Consider the following 25,398-nt stretch of genomic DNA (forward strand, 5'->3'; position numbering starts at 1 on the left):
ACTTCAGCATCCCACCTTCCTGCTAAGGCCACAGCTGCTCATGGGGGAGGAGCGCGGTCCCATCCTGGATGTAGGCAGGGTGGTGGCATGGCATGGCCATCTTATCCCAGGGAGTAGGGGGGTGGAAAGCTTGAGGAAGGTGTCTCAGTGATGGCCAGCCTAGGGCAAGGATTGGGGGCAGGTTCCCTCTGCATTGTCAGCTCCAGTCCAGACTGCCGCTGCTGCTTCCTGCCCAGCCAGTGAGCAGAAGGAGCAACATGCAGATTAGGAGCCCCAGCCCAGGCCGCACCACAGCAGTGTCCCCCCCTCCTACCCCAGCCCTGGGGAGGCAACATAGTGTCAACTGGCAAGGAGCTAGGAAAGGTCTGGGGAAGGGAAAACCAAGGCTGGGGGGAAGCGACTGTCCCCCGTGCAATAGAATATGATGCCCCTGTCCTCCCACCTTGAGAATGGTGTCAGGTTGCTGAGGGGAGGGGAAGAGAGCTCTGCCTCCTACCTGCATCAGCCCTGATTGGCTACTCTTCCCCAGGCGGTAGGAAAGTGGGAAAAGCACCCAACCAGAAGGGCTTCCCCGGGCAGCAATTAAAATGTGCACCCCTCAGCAACCCAGCTCACTCCCTAGAAATTGTATGTGCCAGGTCTGTGACTTGTTTCACAACCCAACCCACTTTCAGTACTACCCCAGCAGAAACCCCCTGAGGGAAGGTGGTGGTGGAAACACCACACACCCTCCGTTGGGGGAATTACCTGCAGGTAGGGAAGAAGGCCTGGCTGGCAAGGAAGTATAATTTACACTTCCCTTAGTGTTGGTGACTCTAGTCTATATATGTAAACATACAGTAGTAGTCAGCTTGGGAAGCATATTTATATCGAAGGAAAGCGGTTGTGTTCTCTGTGGTCTGTCTCAGTGTGCAAATTTAGTAGAAAATTCCCTGTGTATTGCAATTAGAATGCAGTATTCCCCTGCCTCTGTAGATACGAATTAAACACTTACACCTATTTATCTAGCTATAATGCAGGAATATGGAATTGGCTACTTCATGTGGCTCTGAAATATTCATGAACAGAATTTTCCCATTCTATATATACCCATGGCTGTGTGTATTACAATGCAGTGAAATGTTACGGAAGACGTTAAAACATCGAGTTTTAAAGAGGTTGTGTTTATTTGCTTGTTTTTGTCTTCTTCTTTTTCAGCAATTCCATTTTGAACGTGTTTTAAAAATTGTGTCACTGTGGACAACACTACCATCCTGTCCGTCACTCGGGCTATAACCTGGGCATTATTTTCTTCTTAGAACTATTTGTGGGTCCTCACTCCCAGCCAAATCTAAGTCTTGCTGAAAAACATCTCTCAGATACAACTTTTCTTAGCCATCCACACAGCTAAAGCCCTCATCCTGGCTCTCATCTCGTGTCTCAATTACTGCAACACCCTTTACTCTGACCTTGACAAATACAATCTTGCCCCACTGACATCTATTTAGAATACTGCTGCAAAGATCTTTTCCTAGACCATCACTTTGATCATGTCACGCTTTCTGGCGATCCCTCCACTGGCTCCTCCTTCTCTATCTCATCAAACAGACACTACCTGTCTTCACTTTCAAGGCCCTATCCTTTCCTATCCTCTCACATTCACTAACAAGGAGTCAACTCTCGTGTCCGATTGGCCCAAGATACCAGCCTCCATTGACCACTTAGTACAAAGGTATTTGTTTGAAAATTTAACTTTTCTCACGCTGTCCCTCACATGTGGGAGCAGTTCCCCGTACACATCTTCAAAGCTAAGTCTTTAGTCCTCTCCAAATCCCTCCTTAAAACTCTCCTTTAGTATGATGCAAAAATCTTGACAACATGTGGGCTGCTTGTATGTTGAGACCACTCCCTGTCATGCTGATCAATAATGCCTCATTGTTTCCTGGCACTCCCCTATCTGTTGTCTCTTGTCTGATACTAAGATTGTAAGCTCTTGGGGACAGGGACTGTCTTCTTGTTCTGTGTCTGTACAGCAGCTGGTACAATGGAGTACTGGTCCAAGGCTAGGACTCCTAGATGCTACAGTAATACAAGTAATTAATAAATAATAACAACAATAATAATTTATTTTAGTATTATTATTAATTTACTATTATGTATAAAGCTGGAAATACTGGAAGTGATTGTCCATTATTCCTGAGCCAAATTTTGCTTTTGAGTGCACATGAGAGACTCTTATTGAAATCAGTGGGAACCACGTGTTCACATGCAAGGACAGAATGTAGACTCTTACCAATATTTTAGAATAAAGTGGTTACTTCCCTTCCTGCCTTTATCTCATTGTTGATGGGTTTCAGGTGCTAAAGGGCAATAGGCAATAGTGTATTTCACACTGACAGGTATTCTTCTACTCACTGAAAAATTAGAGCCAGATTCTACCACACTTACTGATGTGAAGTAGCATTTTATTCCTTAACGCTGATATCGACAGGCTTATTCGTGGAATAATGTGCTAGAGTAAAAGAATCAGAATCTGATACTTAATGACTTCCAGAAAAGCAGTGTCATCATAGTTACAATGTATAAATACTCATTGAGAAAATATTTTGCCCTTCATAAACGTTTTAATAATATTGCACTATCAATAAGTGGAATCTGCAAAGCACCTTTAAAATTACAGAAGTAAACTAGGCATATTCCTGAGATGTCAGCCTTTCACAGAAATAACCAGGTAATTGCAATGTGGTACGCATTCTGCAGCATCAATTAACATAAAAAAAAGGCACAAGCTTTCATTAACGTTAAATAGGTTTCCTCGGTAGCCCACATAGGAGAGGAATTCAGTTTCAGCAACATTTAAAGAAAGAACTTTTATATCGTATTATGTAAAAAACCCTGAGGGCATAAACAAGACAGTTGGTGAGATGTGCTGCTACTTAGCCAGTATGTTAGTCACACTAATAAATAAAACCATATTGCATCAGCATAAGAATCAAATGAAAGCTGCTAATGCTGAAAGGTCATCGCCACCAGATCTCTATGGTTTCTTTATCAGGAAAATGTTAAATTCAATACAACTGTAGAGGGGGAATAGCATAAATATTAATAGATGAAAGCCATTTCTAAGAGCACATCATGACAGATGACAAAACAGTGGACAGCTTGCGACTTTCAGGCAGTTTTTCCCCATTTTCATGGGTCCATATATCAAAGCCTGACAATAGGACCCAGCTGACATTTAGACACTCGCCTACATCTAAAAATGATCCTATATGGATTGAAGTTCTGACTAAGGACGAAATTCAAAAATATACTACTCCTTTTTAAGAGGGTCAGTCTTTGGTGCCCTTCTAGAAGCTCCAAGTATTCCTGATACATTATTGCTTCCCTCTACTCTCATCCTTATCCTTTTATATAGTATGCTTACCTGCTTTGAATTTTGCTCAGCTATATTTATGTTTCCTCAGTGGTTCTTTTTTCTGTTTGTGTGGTTTTTCTTTTCATTCAATTTTGTCTTGCACGTTTGCTGCTTGTTTTGCATTGTTCTCCCCTCTGCATCATATTTTTTACTGCTCTTGGATTTTGCCTTCTTACCTAGGTTAGTTTTAAATTCTTTGCCTGAATTATTTGTTTAGCATTTTCGTAACAAGAAATAATGGCAGTGGGTGTCTGCAATTTTTAGTACAACATATTCATGGGGGTTAAGGCCAGAAGGGACCAGTAGATTATCTAATCTGACCTCCTGTATATCACAGGCCATTAAATTTCACCCAGTTACCCCTGTATTGAGCCCAATAACTTGTGTATATAAATGAATTGCATTAGTAATATTTATGCTTACATATACACCTTAACTAAAATTTTCAAAGATGACAAGTGAAAATTGCTTTAATTTTGGGGTGTCCAACTTAAGACAACTTAAAGAAATTTGATTTTCAGAAGATAGGTGCTCAGTGCTTTATGAAAATTAGGCCCCTTTAGGGTGTAATAAGTTGGACACCTTAAAACAGAGTCACCCCAAATCACTAGTCACTTTTGAAAATTTAGACCCCAGATATTAATAATCCAATTCTGAAGTTTGACCCTGTGACTACTTACTAAAGTGAGATTCCATTTTTTTTATGTGCTAGACTACTTTCCAATATGGAATTATTTATCTCTAATTATTGATTCATTTTAAACAAACTGCCCAAATAATATAAAATATGAACAGCTGTGTTGTGGTGAGTTTTCAGACAAGCATTTTTCCTCTAAAGTTTGTGGTTCCCAGTGGTTCTCAAACTAGGGCAGCCGCTTGTTCAGGGAAAGCCCCTGGAGGGCTCGGCCGGTTTGTTTACCGGCCGCATCTGCAGGTTCGGCCGATCGTGGCTCCCACTGGCCGCGGTTCGCTGCTCCAGGCCAATGGGGGCTGCAGGAAGGGCGGCCAGCACATCCCTCGGCCCGTGCCACTTCCCACAGCCCCCATTGGCCTGGAGCGCTGAACCGCGGCCAGTGGGAGCTACGATCGGCCGAACCTGCGGACGCGGATGGTAAACAAACCGGCCTTGCCCGCCAGGGGCTTTCCCTGAACCAGCGGTGGCCCTAGTTTGAGAACCACTGCAGTAGACTAACAAACTGTCAGGCATGCTACAACAGTTCATGTGTCTATACCTTAGTCTTCAAAACACCAAAAAGAGTCTCAGAGTAGCAGCCGTGTTAGTCTGTATCTGCAAAAGGAAAAGGAGGACTTGTGGCACCTTAGAGACTATCAAATTTATTTGGGCATAAGCTTTCGATGAAGTGAGCTGTAGCTCACGAAAGCTTATGCTCAAATAAATTTGTTAGTCTCTAAGGTGCCACAAGTCCTCCTTTTCTTTTTGCAAAAAGAGTCTGTAATTTTTCTATCCCGTAGCATATTATTATGTTAATTTTGTTGGGGTCTGGGCTACATATTCCATTAAATTCCTACCATATTTTAAGATTCTAGAAGCATCCTATAATAAGTCAGTGGCAGATGGCGTATGAAAGAAATATTTGTTGAGCTTAACAGAGTGCATTTGTGAGATAGACAAAAGTATCATTTTGCATTTCATAATAACTGTCCCTCTCTAAAGTGGAGAAAATTTACAGCCAAACATTGCAGATTTGCAGCTTTCTAACTAACTGGTATAAGTTCAACAAAGTACGGAGGAAGTAAACTTAGGTATTCTTTGCATATTTGCATGTTGCATTGTATGTTCAAGCCTAAGGTAATGAAAATTTTTGATGAGAGAATTGTACTGACAATGCTTTTTTTCCCTTTACATTATCTGAAGCTATATACATTGCAAATATCCAAGGGCCTGACACTGATACCCCCTACTCATGCAGAGTAGTACCTCAGTCCATGAGTAATCTGATTAATTTCAAAATCACTGGGACTACTGCTGGAGCAAGGACCTATTCAATATGAGTAAGAGTATCAGAATCAGCTGCAAAATGATTACTGTTTTGCCTTTATTTTGGTCAGAGGGAAAGCAGTCCTGCAAACACACACTTTTAACCCCATCACTTTTGGGCAGGAAAGTCTGGGGGAGGCAAGACTATATATAGTGAAACCAGGAGGGGAATGGAAGGTTATTTTGCCCGGCTCTTTGGAGGCCATGGGTCCTCAAGAAATTTACTGTCTGGGATATTTTAGAAGTTTTAATAGCATAAAAAGGAGGTAAGCTTGCACCCTCTAGTTTGCATTGTAAGCCTATTTTTAATGGTAGTTTGAATGACTACCACCCTGTGGTTTTGGAAATGTGCAAAAGCACAGAAAGATAAAAATATAATGCAAAGACAAACACTGATATAAAAAGAATTAGGGGAAAGTAGCAAAGGCCTGGCCTGACATAATTAATTAATTCCTGGAGGGAGGCCTCATCTTTTGGAAAATAAGATTAGGGGAGGGTATAAATGTTGATTGCTAATAAATACATGTACATGTTTAAGAATATTTATTTTCTGATAAAGGCTCTTTCACTGGGAAAAGGTCCCATTAACCCGCAGAAGGCCATTGCTCCCAGAGCGGGAGGAGAGAGCCCTAAATTATGCGGGAAACAGTAGGATTTGACTTCCAATTTTCAAATGATGCCTTTTTACCTCTAACCACTTCTTTTCCTTTGTTGTTTAGCCATGGTGTCACTTTTTGGTCCTCTTATTATGTTTTTTAATTTGGGGTATACATTTAATTTGAGCCTGTATTTTGGTGTTTTTAAGAAGTTTCTATGCAGCTTGCAGGCATTTCACATTTGTGACTGTACCTGTTAATTTCCACTAGCTTCCTAATTTTTATGTTGTTCTCCTTTCTAAAGATAAATGTTACTCCAGTGGGCTTCTTTAGTATTTCTTTCCCCACACAAGAATGTTAAATTTAATTATGTTATCGTCACTATTACTGAGAACTTCATGTATATTCACCTCTTGGACCAAATCCTGTGCTCCACTTAGAACTAAATCAAGAATTGCTTCTCCCCTTGTGGGTTCCAGGACTAGCTGTTTCAAGAAGTAGTCATTTATGGTGTCTAGAAATTTTATTTCTGCCTCCTATCCCGAGGTGACATGTACCCAGGCAATATGTGGATAGTTGAAATCCCCCATTATTATTGAGTTTTCTATTTTTATAGCCTCTCTGATCTCCTGGAGCATTTCACAATCACTGTCACCATCCTGGTCAGGGGGTTGGTAGTATATTCCTTCCACTATATTCTTATTATTCAAGCATGGGATTTCTATCCATAGAGATTCTACTATACAATTTGATTTATTTAAGATTTTTACTATATTTGACTCTATGCTTTCTTTATAGTGCCACATCCCCACCAGCACGACCTACTCTGTGATTCCTATGTATTTTGTACCCTGGAATTACCATCTACCATTGATTATCATCGTTCCACCAAGTTTCTGTGATGCCTATTATATCAATAGGCTCATTTATTACCAGGCATTCAAGTTCTCCCAGTTTTAGTATATAGACTTCTAGCATTTGTATACAAGCACTTACAAAATTTGTCACTTTTTAGTTGTCTACCATTATATGATGGAATTGAATGGCACTCTTTTTCATCTGTTTGTCTTCAGCTCCAATCTGTACTTTATCAGCTTCTATCCTCTCCTCTTTACTAACATACAGAGATTCCCCGTTAATAGATCCTCCCCTAAGGGATGCCTCCATCTGAACCATGTGCTTCTCTGCACCTATCAGCTTTCCCCAGACCTTAATTTAAAAACTGCTCTACGACCTTTTTAATTTGACGCGCCAGCAATCTGGTTCCATTTTGGTTTAGGTGGCGCCCACCCTTCCTGTATAGGCTCCTCTTTTCCCCAAAAGTTCCCCAGTTCCTAATAAATCTAAACCCCTCCTCCCTACACCATTGTCTCAGCCACGCATTGAGGCCCTCCAGTGCTGCCTGTCTAACTGGCCCTGCTCATGGAACTGGAGGCATTTCAGAGAACACTGCCCTGGAGGTCCTGAACTTCAATCTCTTACCTAGTAGCCTAAATTTGGCCTCCAGGACCTCTCACCTGTCTTTCCCTATTTCACTGGTACATGCACCACGACCACCGGCTCCTCCCCAGCACTGCACATAAGCCTGTCTAGATGTCTCCAGAGATCTGCAACCTTTGCACCTGACAGGCAAGTCACCATGTGATTCTCCAGGTCATCACAAACACAGCTATCTATACTTCTAATGATTGAATCCCCCATTACTATTACCTGTCTCTTTCTAATAACTTGGGTCCCCTCCCTCGGAGAGATATCCTCAGTGCGAGAGTATACCATGAAATCATCTGGAAGGAGGATCCCAACTATAGGATCTCTTCCCTCCACTCCACTTTGATGTTCTTCCCAAGACTTTCATCCTTCTCAACAGCACAGAGGCTGTCGGACTGAGGGTGGGACCATTCTACTGTGTCCTGGAAAGTCTCATCTATGTACCTCTCTGCCTCCCTTAGCTCCTCCAGGTAAGCCACTATGGTCTCCAAAGCCCGTACACTGTCTCTGAGGACCACAAGTTCCCTGCACTGAATGCACACATATGCCACAAGGCACGTAATCATACATTTTGCATTCAGTGCAATAAACTGGATAGCCTCCACTCTGCTGCTGGACTTCTGCCTTCATTCTTTCTACTCATGTAGCTTTTGTTGTTGTTGTTATTATTTTGGGTGGGAGTGTTTACTGGCCTAAATTTAGAGACTGTTAATAATGTGTATCTGGCTTTCAGGCTCCTTCTCTAAACTCCCTCGCAAAACTCCCCTGTTAGCTGCTCCTGTTCACTAGCTCAGTGGTTCTCAATCAGCATACCCCTGGGGGTACACAAAGGTCTTCCGGGGGTACATTAAATTCTCTAGTATTTGCCTAGTTTTACAACAGACTACATAAAAAGCTCTAGCAAAGACAGTACAAACTAAAATTTCATACAATGACTTGTTTATACTGTTCTACATACTCTACACTGAAATGTAAGTACAGTGACTTGGCACAATACAGAACTTTTCCAAGTCTACAACAATTCCTAACCCGCGTTCAGTCCCTATTCAGCTGTTATTGAGCTGTTGTTGTTCTCAATTGTTGAGATCTGTGTTCAGACACTGTAAAATTCCATCATGCAGACCAGACCTTTGAGAGCCCTTATGAAGCGGAATGTGTACTGAAAATACATTACAACCATCATTGTTCAGTGCTCTTTATTCTCCGTGATCCTTCTTACCAACTGACCCAGAGAGGCAGGGTTTTTTCCCTCTCAATCATACACAGTAATAACCTATAATTCTTTTGTTATATTAATGACATTTACAAGCATATAAACTGACACTTTATTTGAACAACACAATAAAATGGCATTTTATTGTCACAGTTCTTTTATACTCACCCTTGAAGAGATACATTAGTTTCTTTGATATAGGCTAATTCATAATGTTTACAATGAAATTATGATTAAACATTTACCTCATGACCTTTGCACTCAAGGCTGACTGAGAAGAACAACATTCAAATAAACTATTTCATTACCAATTATAAACATTCTGAGCTAACATTTCAAGGACAAATGCTGACCCATGAAAGCAGGTCTTTTTTCCACTAAATAAAGCACCTACCGCTTTTGCGAATTCTTTCTTCTAAGAGGTCAGCATCTCCTACAGGAAGTTTCCTATTAAAGATCTCAGCTGAACGAAGGAACATAGCTTCTACTGCTGAGCCCTTCAGTAAAGCAATCTGATCTTCATGATCAAGGGTTTGAAAGCCTGGAAGGATATTAAAAATAAGAACATCAGTACTTTAAGTCCTATAGTTCTTAACCATAAGGTGCCATTTATTTTATTTAGCATTTGCATATTCGCTGAGCCAAGCAATAGCGTTCTTAGTGGCCAAGTGGGCCACTAAGCTGAATTCGGTTAGCAGGCATGCCATGCATCTGTATAAGAGCTAACTATGTCCTTATCAGGGCTGCTAAGTATTGTGGATGTAAGCAGAGTCAGGATGAGCTCCACCCTGACATTTGGTGGTGAGGTGTGGCAAGTTGTGGAAAAGAACTTCAGGGGCTGATCTCATTTGCATAGGCACACCCACCCCACCTAGAATGAGGCCATAGCTGCCCAAATGGTCACTTTGGCTGCTGTGGGATCCCCAGTGTCTCTGTTATTGGGGCAGGAAGAATAAATTGTTATTACCCTGATTATGGGAATCAAGGACAGTGGAACTGTACTTGGCCTTTTGCTATGATGGAGGGACTCGCCATCAACTAAGTAGCACTCGCTAGGCAAGGTACATGGGTTCCAAAACTCTGTGAATAGAGAGGCTGGGAACAGGTATTAATACCTGGTGCTATGGGCCCCCTGGTGAGGGCCTTACATGCTAATTGCACTTCCTCCTCTCTCCACTGTGGAATATCAGAGCTAATTTTGATTCCATTAGGAGTCTAGTTACAGGCTGCTGAGCTGAATTCACTTTGGGCTAATGGTGCACCAGCACTGTGGCTCCCCTACTACAAGCTGAAATCACAAAAGAGCTGAAATCACTGAGTGTTGTGTTAAGTAGTAGGGGAGCCTGAAGCTATATGGTAGAGCTGTTTGCAGCACGGTGAGCGGAGCGGCTGGCGGAGCAGTTCAGTTTGTGGGATGGCGAGCAGAGCGGCTGGTGGAGTGGAGCCCCATGGAGAGGTGGGGCCATCAGTGTTGGACCAAGTAAGGTGCCCCTTAACACCCCCCCCCAATCTCCACCCAGGTTGGGAGGTAAAAACTCTGCAGATAAACTTTCGAACTCTGGGGCTGCCCTGACCAGGGACAGAGACTTTTCGGTCATTGGACTTTTGGGACTTTGGGTGATTTGGGGTTGCTGGACTCAAGAACCAAAGGGAAAAGGGCATGCCCCAATTTGCTTGGGGTGGGTTTTGCTCGTGGGTTGTGTTATGAATCCTGGTGGTGGTGTTTCCCCAACATAATGCCACATTGTTTCTCTCTGTTATTAAAAGACTTTTGCTACACTCAGACTATGTGCTTGCGAGAGGGGAAGTATTGCCTCTTGGAGGCGCCCAGCAGGGGTGGTATATATTTGTCCCAGGTCACTGGGTGGGGCCTCGAGCCGGTTTTCCATTGTGTTATTGGAATGGATCCCCTAGATATTGAACCCGGCCCTTGTTGCTGCCAACTCTGACGGGCAGAAGGGTTACATGTACATTTAAGCCTGGATTCAGCTGGGGGCAGCACCGGGGCTTGGGGCTTTAGCTACGGGGTCAGCGCTGGGACTGAAACCAATGCTTCCCTCATACCTAAAGCCCCAAACCCTGGCTACCCCTGCGGGGTTGAAGCTGGGAACGGATCCGTGGGGCTGAAGTGCTGAGCCCTGGCACCCCCCACGCGGCAGAAGCCAGGAGCAGAGTCACAGTGCTGAAGCCCCAAACCCCAGAGCTCCCCCCAGTCTAAAGCTCTGAGCCCCAATGCTCCTGGGGGTCAGAAACCCCCAGCCCTCCCCCTGCCTAGACTCCAGACCCTCCTACACACCCTGAGGCTGCAGCCCCAACCCCTCCATAGCTGAAGCCGTGAGCCCCAGGGCTAAAGCCCCGAGGCAGTACAGTATTTGCTGTTTTTTGGTGGTGGTTGTTTTTTGTCTCTGCTGCTTCCTGACTGATGACTTCTTGTTTCACAGGGTGTCCGGTTGACTGGTAAGTCCATAACTCTGGTGTTCGTATCTTTGAGGTTCTGCTGTATAGGGATATGTGCAAAGAAGGGGCTGGCAATCAAAAATCATGCCTCCTTTTCATTATTTTTAAGCTTTGTTATTTTGGATAAAGGCTTCCCCCTATATTTTGGATAGGGATTTATCCTTTCTGTGGGCCTGGATTCTTTCCCTATTGTAGTAAATTGCCAAACTCCCATAAACTTCAGTGAGTGCAGAATGGGGCCTCTACATACAAGAGTGGAACTGAAGGTTACGAAAAGCCCAGTTCATGCTGACTGCCACTACAAATCCAGTACAATGAGCCTGTACCAAGTCTGTGAAGCAGCACACAAACAAGGAAATAGAATACAGAGAATGAAAGGAAATAGTTAAAGTCACAGATTTAAAGTCACAACAAGTAAACTGTACTAAATCTCACTACTTTAAATTTTCAAATGGCAGTTGTATTTGATCCTAGAAGGCCCTTTCCCTTTTTTCCTCAGTATACACTGATGAACATAACTCTGAAAAGAGCTTGATTTGTTCCGCAGTTCCATCTCAAAGTTATTTTACTCTAACAAGACTGCAAGCCCAATATTTTCAAGAGAATCCACTAATTTCAGGAGCCCAGGGGAAGTCTTTTGCCTGATTTTCTTAGGTGCTGAGGATCCATCCACCTCCTCCAGTTGAAATCAATGGGAACTGCAGGTGCGCGGCAGCTATGAAAATAAGGCTCAAGTTGGGTGCCCAAAATGAGGCAGTCAGAATTAGTGGAGACTTTTGAAGATTTGGGCCTCACTTTGTTCTTGACTTGAGGCCAACAGACCATCTGTATTACAGAAATCTTGTAAGGGTTTCCCCCCCTATTTCCTTTTTCAAACTGCCAGGCTCGCATCCTTCCAAGTCTCCCTCCCCCTCTCACTCACACATGTAGGTGTGTGTAATCTTGTTTTGGATCAGGTAAGATTGCCTTCAACTTGATTAGCATAGAACAAATTAAATTCCTGCTTTAGTGTTAATAAAGAATTGGTAGCATTATCATCTTTCAGCGGTGAACTGAACCCATTCAAAATTCATTCACTTTATTTTTTTCATTTATTTCCTGTGAACCTGTGCCCATTAGTTTGCAAAAGAAAATACAATTGGAACTGTAATACTGTAGAGGCTTTAAAATAATCCCATAACAGAGGGAGGAAAAGGGCAATGCTAGAAAAAATGAAATTTTAACATATTGGAATATGAAAATATGTATGTATGAATGAAGGTGAGAGGCAAAATGGTCTAGTGCAGCAGTTCTCAATGAGGGATCCACAGCCCCCCGGGAGTTGCGAGCTGATTTCAGTGGGTCCATGAGCTCTGGTGCCCCACAGGACAGAAACCCCAAGCCCTTGGGCAGAGTTGCTCCCCCATAAATTGCAGTGCTTTAACCAGAGCGGGGCAGGCCCATACACACCCCCTCACCTCCTCCTCTCCCACATTGCTCCTAGGCCCCACCCCCTGGCCAGGTCAGAGGCAGGAAGCCGGAACCGCAGCTGCTGCTCTGGCTGGTACCATGGAGCGGGCAGCCAAGGCACTTCCCCGTCTCCCCCCGCCTGCACCCCTTCATGCTGCTGGTGCCCAGCGCTGCAGCTGTTCCTCAACTCCCAGCCTCCTTTGACTGCTTGCTGGCAAAGCCCTTGGGGAGCAGCCACTACTCCTGGCACACAACTGCTAGCTACCCCTTCCCTGCACCCTGAGCTACCCCACCCCCTTTCTGCACATGGCCCCTAGCCAGCCCCTGCCTGCACCCTGAGTGGTTTTCAAACTTTTTGAGCTGAGCCCCCACTTTGAGTTTTAATTTTTGGTTGCCTTCCCCCTGGGCCCTGGAGTTTTTATGGCATGTTTGGGGATGGGGGAGGAGGCTCAGCAAGAAAAAGGTTGAGAACCCCTGGTCTAGTGGATGGGGCACTGAACTAAGGACTCAAGAAACCTCTGTGTAGGGATTAATGACCAGTGGATCTACCCGCCCTACCTCCACGCCTCTTTACTCCAAGCCACACGGCACAGAAAGGTGCGGGGAACCTCACACAGAGATGGGTTCCATGGCACAGGAGTAGAGATGGATGACCTGCAGATACTCTGCACTCCTCCTCTCCAAATAGAAAAACTCTGCCTCTTGTGCTGTATCTGAAGCCACGTGGGATGGGGCAGGATGTGCTTCAGAATGAATCTAACAGAGCCGTGACACATTTGGCCTCTCGAGGTAGCATGATGCTAGATTTTTATAATGCCTCTTCCACTGAGAATTGAAAAACTGAAATCTCATTTTCAATGTGATTCTGTGATTCATTATTCAAGGAGTCCAAAACACAAACCTTGAATAAACATCCCTTCCACACACTTAAAGCCAATGTTCTAAGCACACACATTTCAGTGGATGACACTGACCCAAAGGCTTAAACAGAAAAGGGGGCACAGGGTATAAAATAAAGTTTCTGAAGTGTTAGAGTCAATTCTAAGGAGCAATATTTTGCATTGCAACATTATCTTAAAATAATGTACCTTCAAAGACTCTAAAACACCCGGAACATTTTGTCCTTGAATAGATATAGAGGATATTCCTTCTGAAACTGGTTAAGTTTGAGTCTTTCAAAGCAGTCTCTTGGAGTATAAAGCTTCAGTTTTTTAGGTCGCATCAGTGGCTTATGTGTATTGGCAGGGACAATGGAACATACTTTTATACATCCTCTCAGCTATACTTACCTAGATATACATAGCAATCAAGCTGCAACTAAAATCAATTAGAGGCTTGCCATTAATTTCTGTGGGAGCAAGATTTGGTCCATTGTGACATACCTGGTAACTTTTTGGTGAATTCCACAAGAACCTGAACATGACTGGTAGCCATTTCTGTTAAGATGAGAAAATTTTCTTCAGCACTGAATTCCTCTTGTAACTAAGTATTTAAAATTAAAAAAACAATGGTTAATAATAGCTGACACTTTGGACTTCTGTCATTCTTTTTGTAAGAATATCTCAAAGCACTACACAAATATTTACTAATTAATCCTCACAAAACCTCTGTAATATAATAGGTAATAAAAGTATACAGAAGTTTGGGATTTTAAGATTTCAGGTGGATTGTGGCAGCTGCTTGCCACTACAAAGCAATGTTACACAGTAGTTTAGATTAAGGAGTGAGGAAAGACACTGTATTCAGTTGCAACTGCACTGGGAATTTAGAAAGGCAGAATATCATCTCCAGATTGGAATTTGGCCAGGTCACCAGGGTTAACAGTCCTACACTTATGAAAAGAGCATGAAACCTTTACTGACCCCAAGTGGTCAGAACCTTGCTTTTTCAATATCATGTGTGTAACCGCACCTCCAGCAGTACCACACTGGAACATTAGTTCATATGGATTCAAGGGGAAGGGTGCCAGCTACTCAACTAACATTACTGCCTACAGCACCCAGGATATTCCTTGGAGGTCACCCATCTAAGTATTTACTTGGCCCAACCCTATGTGCTTGCAAGATCTGATGGAACTGCAGCAACAAGTAGCATAGTTTCAGACCAGCTACTACATTGATTCACCACAACGACGGGAAAAGAAATATACCATTACAAAAAATTGCTCCACCAGTGCAAAGGGACAGTATAGCTGATTTAACTAGGCAACTGAAGTGGTTGTAAAACCCAAGTGACATAGAACTGGCATAGCCAGTTTGTCGCACATGCCACATAACTCCCCCGGTATAGTGGAATGTCAAAAGGATTGAGCCCTGAGGAGAGCTGGTCAACATATTTTGTTCAAAACTCTTTGTTGTTGTTGTTGTTTTGTTTATTGACATTTTCCATTTTTTTAACAACCCCCTCCCCCAAACTGAATTTTTTTTAGTTTTCAAACTTGGAAACCAAAATATTTTCTCCCATTTTCCCCTCTCTTTTCCCCCTTTATCTTTTCTCCCCTTTTTCTGCTTTTTTTTATTTTTCATTTTGCCACTGAAAAAGAGAGGCGGTGAAAGAAAGGGAGAGAAAGAAAGGGGGGAGAAATCCCAAAAGGAAAAACTGAAAAAAAAAGAAGTTTTTGGTTCCAAAAACTGAAACATTTCAAGTTTTTGGTTTGATATTCTTGTTGCAAAGTTCGAATTTTTTTTGCGATTATTTTCTTACCAGATCTAGTCCTAAGGCTCCTCTAACTTGCCCTTAGGAAGAATAACCATAGTCTGATAAGGCAATAAAAAGCCACCTTTGCCTCCCACTTCCTGGATTCTTTGCTGTGCTCAGCCAGACCAAAAGATCAAGTGTCTTTATATGTGTGTTTGTGTGTGACGGCGACTTTATGACAACAGTCTTGGAGGCTGTAGTTTATTCACACAAATTCAGATTTTACTAGTCAATGTAGATTTCAGTTAAGCAATATTCAATATAGCATCACATTATACTACCTATTTGAAAGTCTTCAGTGATTAATCATTATCTGAGTGATTTGAGGGTGTTAGTCACTTTCCCCCAAGATGCACACTCTTCTCCTCAATATTTGGGTTCAATGAACAAAGAAATGGTCAGATTGTAGTGATTTAAGAACAGATTCTGATTTTCTTATATACTTTTAGATTGTAAACTCTTCTTTTAGACTGTAAGCTCTTTGGGGGCAAGTACTGTAATTTACTATGTGTTTGTACAGTGTCAACCTGGTTGAGGGCTCTAGGTGCTACTTTCATATAAATGTTAACTTATGTTCACAACGTACACCCAGAAACATTAAATTAAAAAAAAACCATAAATATCCTTGCTGGAAGGTTGCTTTATTTCTTAGAATTCAAAATGTTTACAAACAAAAAGAGCGCAGAAACAGGCTGCTCCCTAAAACAGACTGACATAACTCACCCCAACTTGCTTTAAGCTGCTCCCAGATGTTACAGAGCCTGTAGCCTGCAAACAGGACCAGAAAACCCTCCCACTCTTAAAGTGACAGCTTGCAGTTCAAACACAGCCCTCAGTACACCACCTTAACTAATGCTAATAATAATAATAAAGCCCCGTAGTCGCTGCATACAACCCAAATAACAACTTTCAAAAGACTAATTAATTTGTGTACTTACAAGTTTTTTTGATACCTCTTGAGGAATTCTTTGTTTACTATAGGAATCCATGATGTAATGAAGAAGGTTCTGCTGTTCTGGGGTAAGTTCTACTTTCTCCTATACTGGCAGAAAAAAACCCATAAAGTTCAGTAACTGGAAGTGATCTAGCATCTCTTACTTCAGTAAGTTTGTATTGATTTACATCTTACATTTGGATGTCAACAAGATGAGAAGTCTGCCTAGCCCCTTAGAGACTGCAGATGTATACAAAGGATCAATGATAGAGTGGTATAAATGTTTTACCAGCATGAGTTTGGAGTGGAAGTATTATCAGGTTTGGTAATTAGTGAGTTATGTGGACACCCCAAAACCTCAATACCACACCCTCATATATTCTATACATGACACTTACTTTACAGAAAAACTATTTTATAGATGTTTTAGTGAGTTTCAAAAAACATCTGGACTCTGTATATCTCAGGTATCGTAATTATTATGTGTCCCCAACTGGGTAAGGCTCAAAAGAAGCATTAAAAGCCTCTAACGTGACTTGATATTGCTTTTCTATACCTAAGAATATCAGATTTTAAGGTCTAATATCTCCGCACATTCCAGGTCTAGAAGCAAACACTAGGTCCATTTGGAATGTCAGAAATCTTGCTTTTCCTTTGCTCCTATTTCTAGTCCTGAAGGGCAGCAAGGTATCCAAATTTAAATCGGTAACTGATGCAAGTAAGGACTGAATATTGCCATCATGGCCGTTGGGCAGCTGTAAATTTGGGGGGGGGGTAGTGTTGGAGGATTGGAATTCCACATTTGGGGAGAAAGAGCAATGTTTCCTTCTATCAAACTGATCTTTTTATGGCAACTGTTTGCAGGTCTCAGATTTAGCATATTAATAGTAGTCCTGAGGGAGATGGATTCATGACAGAGTGCAGGTGAGGTGGTCAAAGGTGCATGATAATTTATAAAACCGTAATTATTCAATAGACACATCCCATGCAGAGATTAGATCTGTAAATATGTATCGTAAAAATATCCACGGATAATTTGCACAGCCATGTGATGAATCTTACTTAATGTGTCTTCTGCAGTTTATCACGTCTCTGCAGTTTATCCCATGGATATTTCTACCACATAGATCTAATCTCTGTGTGGAATGTGTATGCTAACGTGTGCATGTGCATACGTACATGCATGCATAATTAACATGTTAGGGTCAAGATACCCCCCCTTAGAATCTATATGAGAAGTTACCGTTTTACATGTTATTGCCGTAGACTAATGCCTTAGATCCTCAAATAAAGCTATTTCATTAATTATAGGTAAACACTATAAACACTGAGGGAAATGTGTCTGGCTACATAAGGCGATTCTCTAAATTACTTCAGTGTAACCATAGTATGCTGTGTTCTTTGCATGTAGCTAAAACATCCTAATTATTGTACAGACTATTTCCATGAATTTTATTACCCTGTATATTTTAGTTGTAGATGTCACTTGCTTCAGGTCCGCTCCCTCATTATCTTCGTTGGCTGTCTGATCAGGCGGCTGTTTCACATGTTTTCTTAGACGTTTTGACTTGCATTGTATTTCTGTTAACAAACCTGCAGCATTGCAAATAATACGTTCATAGGATTCACACCCCAAAAGACATATTAGGGTAGGTTAATTTTCATATACCAGTGTGGAACCAAGTAAGTACATGAGCATGCCCACATATTGCCCTTTAACACCAATAAACGACTTACCCATGCAAGACATTCTCTGAAAACAGCTTTCAGAGTAGCAGCCGTGTTAGTCTGTATTTGCAAAAAGAATAAGGAGGACTTGTGGCACCTTAGAGACTAACCAATTTATTTGAGCACAAGCTTTCGTGAGCTTATGCTCAAATAAATATGTGCTGATCCAGTGCATTATCTGGTCAACTGCCACAATTTGTACCTCCCTTGCACTAGCAGATTGAATCAAGCCCAGGGTTTATTATTGATTAGAGTCTATTGTGTTCTTAAATTAAATATTTGTCACTTAATGTATTTATTCTTATAGACTGTAAACAACTTGGGTCGGGGCTATCTTTAGGTGCATTATGCACAGCAACCAGCACACCATCTGTGCTGAACAATTACTAAATAATAACAATTAACAGAACCAACCCTCAAAAGAAAACCAGCAAACTGACCAACAGGCAAGCAGGTATGAATGGATCTAAGAATATAATCATCACAGAACTTCAATTTAGAGTTTCTTTCAAGGAGTCTGCCTGGCTCTCCAATCTTGAAAATGCAGAACAGGAAAAGAGACTCATTCAGAAAGTATATGATGGTGGGGAAAGATATGTAAACACTGAATTCAGTTGTGAATGTTTTTAATTTCCTGTTTAAGCACTATATAAAATAACCTACCAACACCACTGAGAGAAGAGGAAGTTTACATGATTAAAATAAGACTTACATATAGTACCTTGAAATAGGAAAATATCAGTGATAGGAATGTTGCAGATAATAATTGGCATCAAGGTATGTGATTGTACTGCCTCATTTTTACAACATCCTAGCTTTATTTTTCTAAAGAATAGATGTAAAGCAATCCTGCTAAAACCATTGGGCCAGATCCTCAGCTGATGTAAACTGGGGCAGTCAGTGGAGCTACACTGATTTATACCAGATGAGGATCTGGCCTATTTCTTTTCTGGGAAAAATTTGGTTTGCTTTGTGTCCTGTACACTAAAGGCCTGATTCTGCCATTCTTATTTATGCTGAGTAGTACTTTGGGGGTGAAATTATAGCTTCACTGAAGTTAGTTGCAAACCTCCTATTGATTTCAATGCAGCCAGCATTTTACTCTAATTCCAGAAATGGCTCCATTTCAGTGAGACTAGGAGTGCGATTCAGCCGGAATAAGAGTGGCAGAATCTGGCCTTTAAGTAGAAACTCAGGTCACGCTAAAGAACTGCAACTATAAGTACAAAAATATATTTGAAGCTGATGGTTAAATAATTTCACCGTATTTGTGGTTTATGTGCAAAGGACATAGAAACGTTTAGTGAGTAGGGCCATAAATGTTTATAAGACTCTACCTCCCTTTTTGCTATAGCAAAATTCTTCAGTGTTTATAATTGCAACCCTCTGGTATGAGTAACTGAAACAAAGTTCAAGGTAACCTTTTATTTCAAAGAAACTTCTTCAACTTAAGACAATGTATAAATAGAAGCTTGAGGTTTTACCACCCTGTCAAGTCCTGATCTAAAACCAACCATATACGGTGTGGTCTTCCTTTGAAACTTGTTAAATGATGACTTGCAAAATGTCCTCACTGAAGTGCTTTCGAACATGCTTATGTTTAAGTTATGAGTAACATGAGATACCCAGTAACAAAGTAAGTGTTTCCATTGCAGAGAAAGATTCAAATGGCAGCACCTATTGTCGGTCTTTGTTTCACATATGCCAATTTGAGAAAATGATCAGCCAGTTTAAAAGTTTCATGTGTCCTCAGTCAGTATTATTTACACTAACCTATTTTTTTTTCTGTGATCTGTTGTTTTTCTGCTGCCATGAGTCACTCAGAGAATCCTGATCTCTTGAATTTGTGGAACAATGAATCTGAGTCCAACTCCATGGGTTTTTATTTTCCTATGACACTTACTGACTCATTGAGTGCTATCATCACTTTGGTGGCATTTGTTTGGATATTTATGTATTGTACGAGAATATGTCATATCTCAGGATCTTTGTAGTCTGTTCAATTTACAGAATGAAAGATTAATTATATTATATTTGCATGCATTCCAAATATTGATGGAGGTTATTGTTTCTCACAAAGCCAACAGTTAATATAGCATCTCATGATCAGATTAAAAAAAGAGAAGTATATTAAAAACTCAGAGTAGATTAATTTCCTGTATGAACCTAAATTGGTTTGACACTACAGTGTGCTAAAATGATTGGAGCCATCAATAAATAGAATAAACTGCAGTCCTATTCACTGAAGGCAGCATATGCAGGTGTGTACACTATATTTCTAGGAGTGAGCCTTCAAATATGGAATGACTATTACTGTTATAGTTGAAATTGAATTACTGGTAGAACTTTAACTCCTCATTTTGGGGTGTAGTGCAGTATCAAAGATGTTTAAAGTACATTGGCCTGGAGCTTGGTAATTATATAAGTAATATGTCAGCCTGAATTCCAATTTTTTTTAATATAAAACATGGTTTAAATCTAAAAGCCAAGTTCTTTGGAGGTGATTGTACCTATATAGCTCTATACCTCCATTAGAAGAACTAATGAGACGATTTTAAAAAAGGGCTGTCCCTTACCAGGCCAGCCCAGATTGCCAGAGGAGGACTGCAGCACACAGCAACTTCCAGCCAATGGTAGCCCTCCTTTTTCAGGAGATCCGCCATTGGTTTATTGCCAGCAGTTCATACAAGCATTGGAATTGGCTGGGAAGGGCTGGCAGGCAGTCCATAAAAAGGTGGTTTGGGGTAGGGGTAAGTCTGTTCCTTCTCTGCCCTACATAGCACTGAAAATTCCCTGCTTCTTTGTATTCCTCCCCTTCTCCAATTGATGCCTTCCACCACCTCCCTCCTTTTTCCATAGCTACTGGAGTGGCTTTTCCTCGCACTTGGGTAGCCCCTTTGGCTCTTGGCTTTCGCTGTGTCAGCCCACTCTGGCAGGGAAAGTCCTTTCTTCACCACCAGATCATCACACACCTCACGCTCTGGTGTCCCCTATCATTAACCAAATCTCATCATTCATGGGTATGTCATGCCTATTCAATAAGATTTGTTGAGCATGGACTGCAGTGCCTTTAATGCTACAGTCCATGCCTTCAGATTTGCTAGATTATATCTTTGAGGGTTTTACCCACCTTTGTATATGTATGGAGGCTTCAGCATATTAGCCACAGCCCAGTTAGACAAATGTAAGATTGAATATATTTTAAAAGTACTTTGCTTGCTTGATGCAAATACCTGTATACATACATTCAGCCAACATCCCCATTTGTTTGCATTTCCGCAGGCGGCACTCCTGGCACTTTCTTCTCATGTACATGTCCATCTCACAATTGCCTCCATTTTTACACTTGTATACAGCATTTTTAGTGATACTTCTTCTGAAGAAGCCTGTGCAAACAACAGTGAGATAGATGTGTAAGAAGGCACTGCAAAGTGGGGAACTGATTAGCTTGAAAAGAGACTGCATAACTGTTTCACCCTCTGAATGCAACACATTCTGCAACAACTCCAGTTTCTTTTGGTATCACTTGGACATGCTGATGGCTGAATTATTGCTACTTTAAACCATTACTTGCACCTAAGTGGTCCATGCAATATCATTTAGAACCAGATATTATATGATGTGGGTCTATACACTAGACATTGGCCTGAACTAAAATCCCACATCCAAATATCTGGGATCCTTGAGAAGGTTCAGATGCAAATTTGGAACCCATCACTGTGGTTCAAATACCAGGATTATACACAATACTGGACAGTACTCTAATAGCCAATGAACAACTATGAGGCTACAATTCACTTGAAGGACTCTGAGGACAGGACAAGCCATGAGAGTGCAGGCAGCAAACCCATTTGAGTGAATTCCCATTGTCTCAATTACCGAGAATTAGAGTACTTGCAAACACATGTAAGCAGGGTCACACAGACTGCCTGCCCATCTAGAATGAAGCCTCTGAACTATATTTAGTTTCATCCTACATATTAAAGTAGACGATTCCTCCCTCGTTTGCAACAACCCCCTGCCTCCTTCATTAAACTCTGCCCTTCTGGTACACTGAGGCCCTAATTCAGCAAGGTACTTAAGCACTTTTCTAACTTTAACCACACAATTAGTCCCACTGAAGTCAAGTTTCACGGAATTTAGTTTCTCTGGATTCACTCCAGGTTTACATTGGTGTAAAGAACTGCAAACAGAAATTAGCCCAAAGAAAATCATGGATCCACAGACCCCTTTCTGATTCAGTACAAAGCCCTTATTCACTGTCCAACCTGTACTCAGACTGCGCTACTGTGGAAAAGACAGTATGCATTCATGCAGTGAAATTCTATGCAATAAAAGACTATTATAATACCACTTACTAGGAGGGCAAAGATACAGTTGCACAGGCAACCTTTGCTTTAACATTTCCTGAACTTTTAGTGCTTCATTTTGCAAGCATAGCATTTTTCGAATGCTGTGTTTTAGATGGGATGATTTAGCAGCATTCAAAGAGGGAGTGAACTCCGTCAGGCATGGGAAATAATCTCAACTCTTCCATCAGTTTGGTGGCAGAATTTTAAAAAGGGGTTCCTGGAAGCCCCTGAGGGCACATGGCTGATTTGTAGTACAGGCTAACCCTAATCTCAGTCCTGGTAGTATTCTACCTGACACTTCCATTCACTAAAGGTGGGACTGAACAAAAACACAGGATCCAATCACCCACAGTCAACTCGGGGGGAAGTTCAGATCTGGCTCTCTTCTTTGTTTTCTCTCTGAAAGGCATTGAACTAGGACACATATGCCTACATGTACCCCTGAATTGTTGAGAAATTCACGGTGGATCCAAATTAGTGTCATGGCTCAGGCCCATCTTTAATTTAAATTATCCATCCCAGCCCTAACATTTTGTTACAAAAAATAATAAAATTCTATTTAGCAACAACAAACTTGGCACTTCTTTGACTCCTGTCTCCTGTACTGTGTGTTTTGAATAGTTCTCTTTTTCCATTCAAATATACTTGATTGACACTAACCTCTTTTGAAATGCAGATTATTTGGAACTTTCAGTCAGACCCAGACATTATTTTTGTTTGCCATTCACATGGAGTTTAACACATTTCCATATGCTGGTCAGGGAAGGAAGAAAAGGTCTAGGTTTAAGCTGTAGATTTTCAATACCAGTTAAATGGCAGTTCAGTTTGTTTCAGATCATGTTCTAATTTTATTTTAAACAATTTATTTAAAGGCTGCAATTCATGAAGAAAATCATTTATGACAGTTATATTCAAAAGCTGTATGCAAATATGTTTATGACCATTAGAAATCAGATTGCTGTTATTATGGCTAGCATAAACAAGATCTAGGCAACACTTTATTAGCTGTTATTTGTATGTAAAGAATTGCAAAAGCTTTAGCAAATGCAACTTATTGACAACATGTAGTGATGCCAAATCAGTGAGATTTATAAACCAACAAAATTTAGAACTGTGACTGTTTCCTACTGAAAGAAACAATTTTTAAAATCCAAAATATTTTTCTGCTCTGGCAAAGCAGAATTTTCAACCTTACTCTCATCCCATTTTTATTATGGAGTGACATTCTTAGCAGTTTCTCTCTAGATAGTCTTCTCCCTAGTAATGTCAAAGTTAGTTCTCCCCAATAAGCCCAATTTTTGACACATATCCCTTAGTAATAACAACTCCAGAGTTAAATCAAACGTCCTGAAATGTCACGTGTGTGATCTTGTGCTAAAGGAGAATTTTTTGGGACAATCTGAGGCAAATCAGGCAAGATATTTGGGGAGACAGTGTCTGGGGGGGGGATTTAAAAATAAGGTGTTTTTTGCATTTTGACATTGCTAACCTTATCTGATCTTCCAAAATCTCAACAACTAGCTTCAGTTAGAAACTATGAATGTGTTTTGTTCTGTTAGCCTCAACAGTGATTAGGGTTAGTTATGGGTAGAACTCCCTTTTTCCGGCCCCAGTCCTGAAAGTTGTTCTTCACAGGCAGACCCTCACCAACTTTAATTGGGCTTTATACAGATACATTGAACAATTTATGAGACTGGGGCTTCAGTGTATATATTGCTTTTCCCACCCTGTCCCCTGTTGAAGTGTTTGGTTTTGCATCAGGTAGAGGTCATCTGGTGCATGAAAATAAACAAGAGCATGTTTGTGGTCTCTCTCTCTCCTACAAAATGAATTTGAAATGAAATTAACCAGTTCTATCATATCCAAATACTGAATTGTATGTTGCATATACTGTATAAGACATTAAAGAACAAGAGGAGTTGCCTCTTCAACTAAAAGGACACAGTTTGATTCTAGCTCTTCCTTTTATGAAAAGTGCTCTACAATGAAATCCACCAAAAGGGTGAATTTACTATACCAGCACAGCTCCACAGAGTTAAGAACCATGAGAGCTGAACAATGCTAAGTCATGTCATGAGGAGAATGTCTGCTGAGAACTGATGTTGAGACACAATGAGATAAACTCTACTTTGGTGTAACACCATTGACTTCACTATTTCCGAATCAAGTCTTCTAAATGCTACCCAATGAACAAGCAATGCATGCCTACTTTGAACGGTCAGCAGTATTCTTTGAAATGTCAGTAGTCTGAGTTCCATCACCACACAAACTGTCCTGACTTTCTAGAGAGAGTGAGAAGATGAATGTGGAATGACTTTAACAGGAAATATCTGTGGTTTGACATGACATACATCAAGGATTATCAGGAATAGTTTGGGGGTAATAAAAATCAGCTAGGCCATTTTGTAGGCGACGGAGTATATAATCCACTTTTCTGTCAATGTAAATGATTTTGTGACTTCAATAAATGAGTATGACGCTATAGTCTGCCCCACTAAATTCATGTGACTTGTATACCACCCCTTTCCAGAGGGGTCTCTAGATTCCAGTTAGGGTCCAAATGTGCTCTAAGGCCTCCTCACAGGGTATGTCTACACTGGAATTAGACATCTGCAGCTGTCCCATGCCACCTGACTGGGGCTTGTGTGGCTCAGGATACGGGGCTGCTTAACTGCGATGTAGACATTCATGCTCGGCCTACAGACCGAGCTCTGGAACTCTCCCACCTCACAGGATCCTTGAGCCTAAGCTCCAGCAATGTCTACACTGCAATTAAACATCGCCTTAGCCCAAGCCCAAGTCAGCTGGAATGGGCCAGCTGCAGATTTTTTAATTGCAGTGTAGACATACCGAAAGAAGGTTTTATAATGCCTAACCAGGACAGGTGTTACAATGGAATAGACTGTAGAAAATACTGTAATATATAATATCCCAAACATTGTAATAACACTTGTAAACTGTCTCATTGTTTATGGACCATTATGCCATTATTGTAGAATGATGTAATAATTTATAACTGCACAATTAGGGATGAGAGATGTCCCACAGAAGTTTTCAATTTTTAAAGTATCTTTTAAAAAAATTCTAG

The 25,398-nt window shown here is 41.2% G+C and overlaps 1 protein-coding gene across 3 annotated transcripts in view; it reads right to left on the reverse strand.

The window, feature by feature from the left end:
• Nucleotides 1-25,398, reverse strand: part of NR1H4 (nuclear receptor subfamily 1 group H member 4) — a 51,928-nt gene that overhangs the window by 13,522 nt on the left and 13,008 nt on the right. Inside the window, exons 3-7 of one of the 3 annotated variants that reach the window (XM_073327411.1) lie at nucleotides 21,204-21,344; nucleotides 17,690-17,823; nucleotides 16,235-16,333; nucleotides 13,982-14,081; nucleotides 9,088-9,234 (exon numbers count right to left, since the gene is read on the reverse strand). In XM_073327411.1, the coding sequence (XP_073183512.1) occupies nucleotides 9,088-9,234; nucleotides 13,982-14,081; nucleotides 16,235-16,333; nucleotides 17,690-17,823; nucleotides 21,204-21,344 (621 nt within the window). Of the gene's footprint in view, nucleotides 1-9,087; nucleotides 9,235-13,981; nucleotides 14,082-16,234; nucleotides 16,334-17,689; nucleotides 17,824-21,191; nucleotides 21,345-25,398 lie in introns of all 3 variants that reach the window. The other 2 variants (XM_073327410.1, XM_073327412.1) reach the window with 2 other exon arrangements.

Source organism: Lepidochelys kempii, chromosome 1, assembly GCF_965140265.1.
Source record: "Lepidochelys kempii isolate rLepKem1 chromosome 1, rLepKem1.hap2, whole genome shotgun sequence".
Lineage (NCBI taxonomy): Eukaryota > Metazoa > Chordata > Testudines > Cheloniidae > Lepidochelys > Lepidochelys kempii.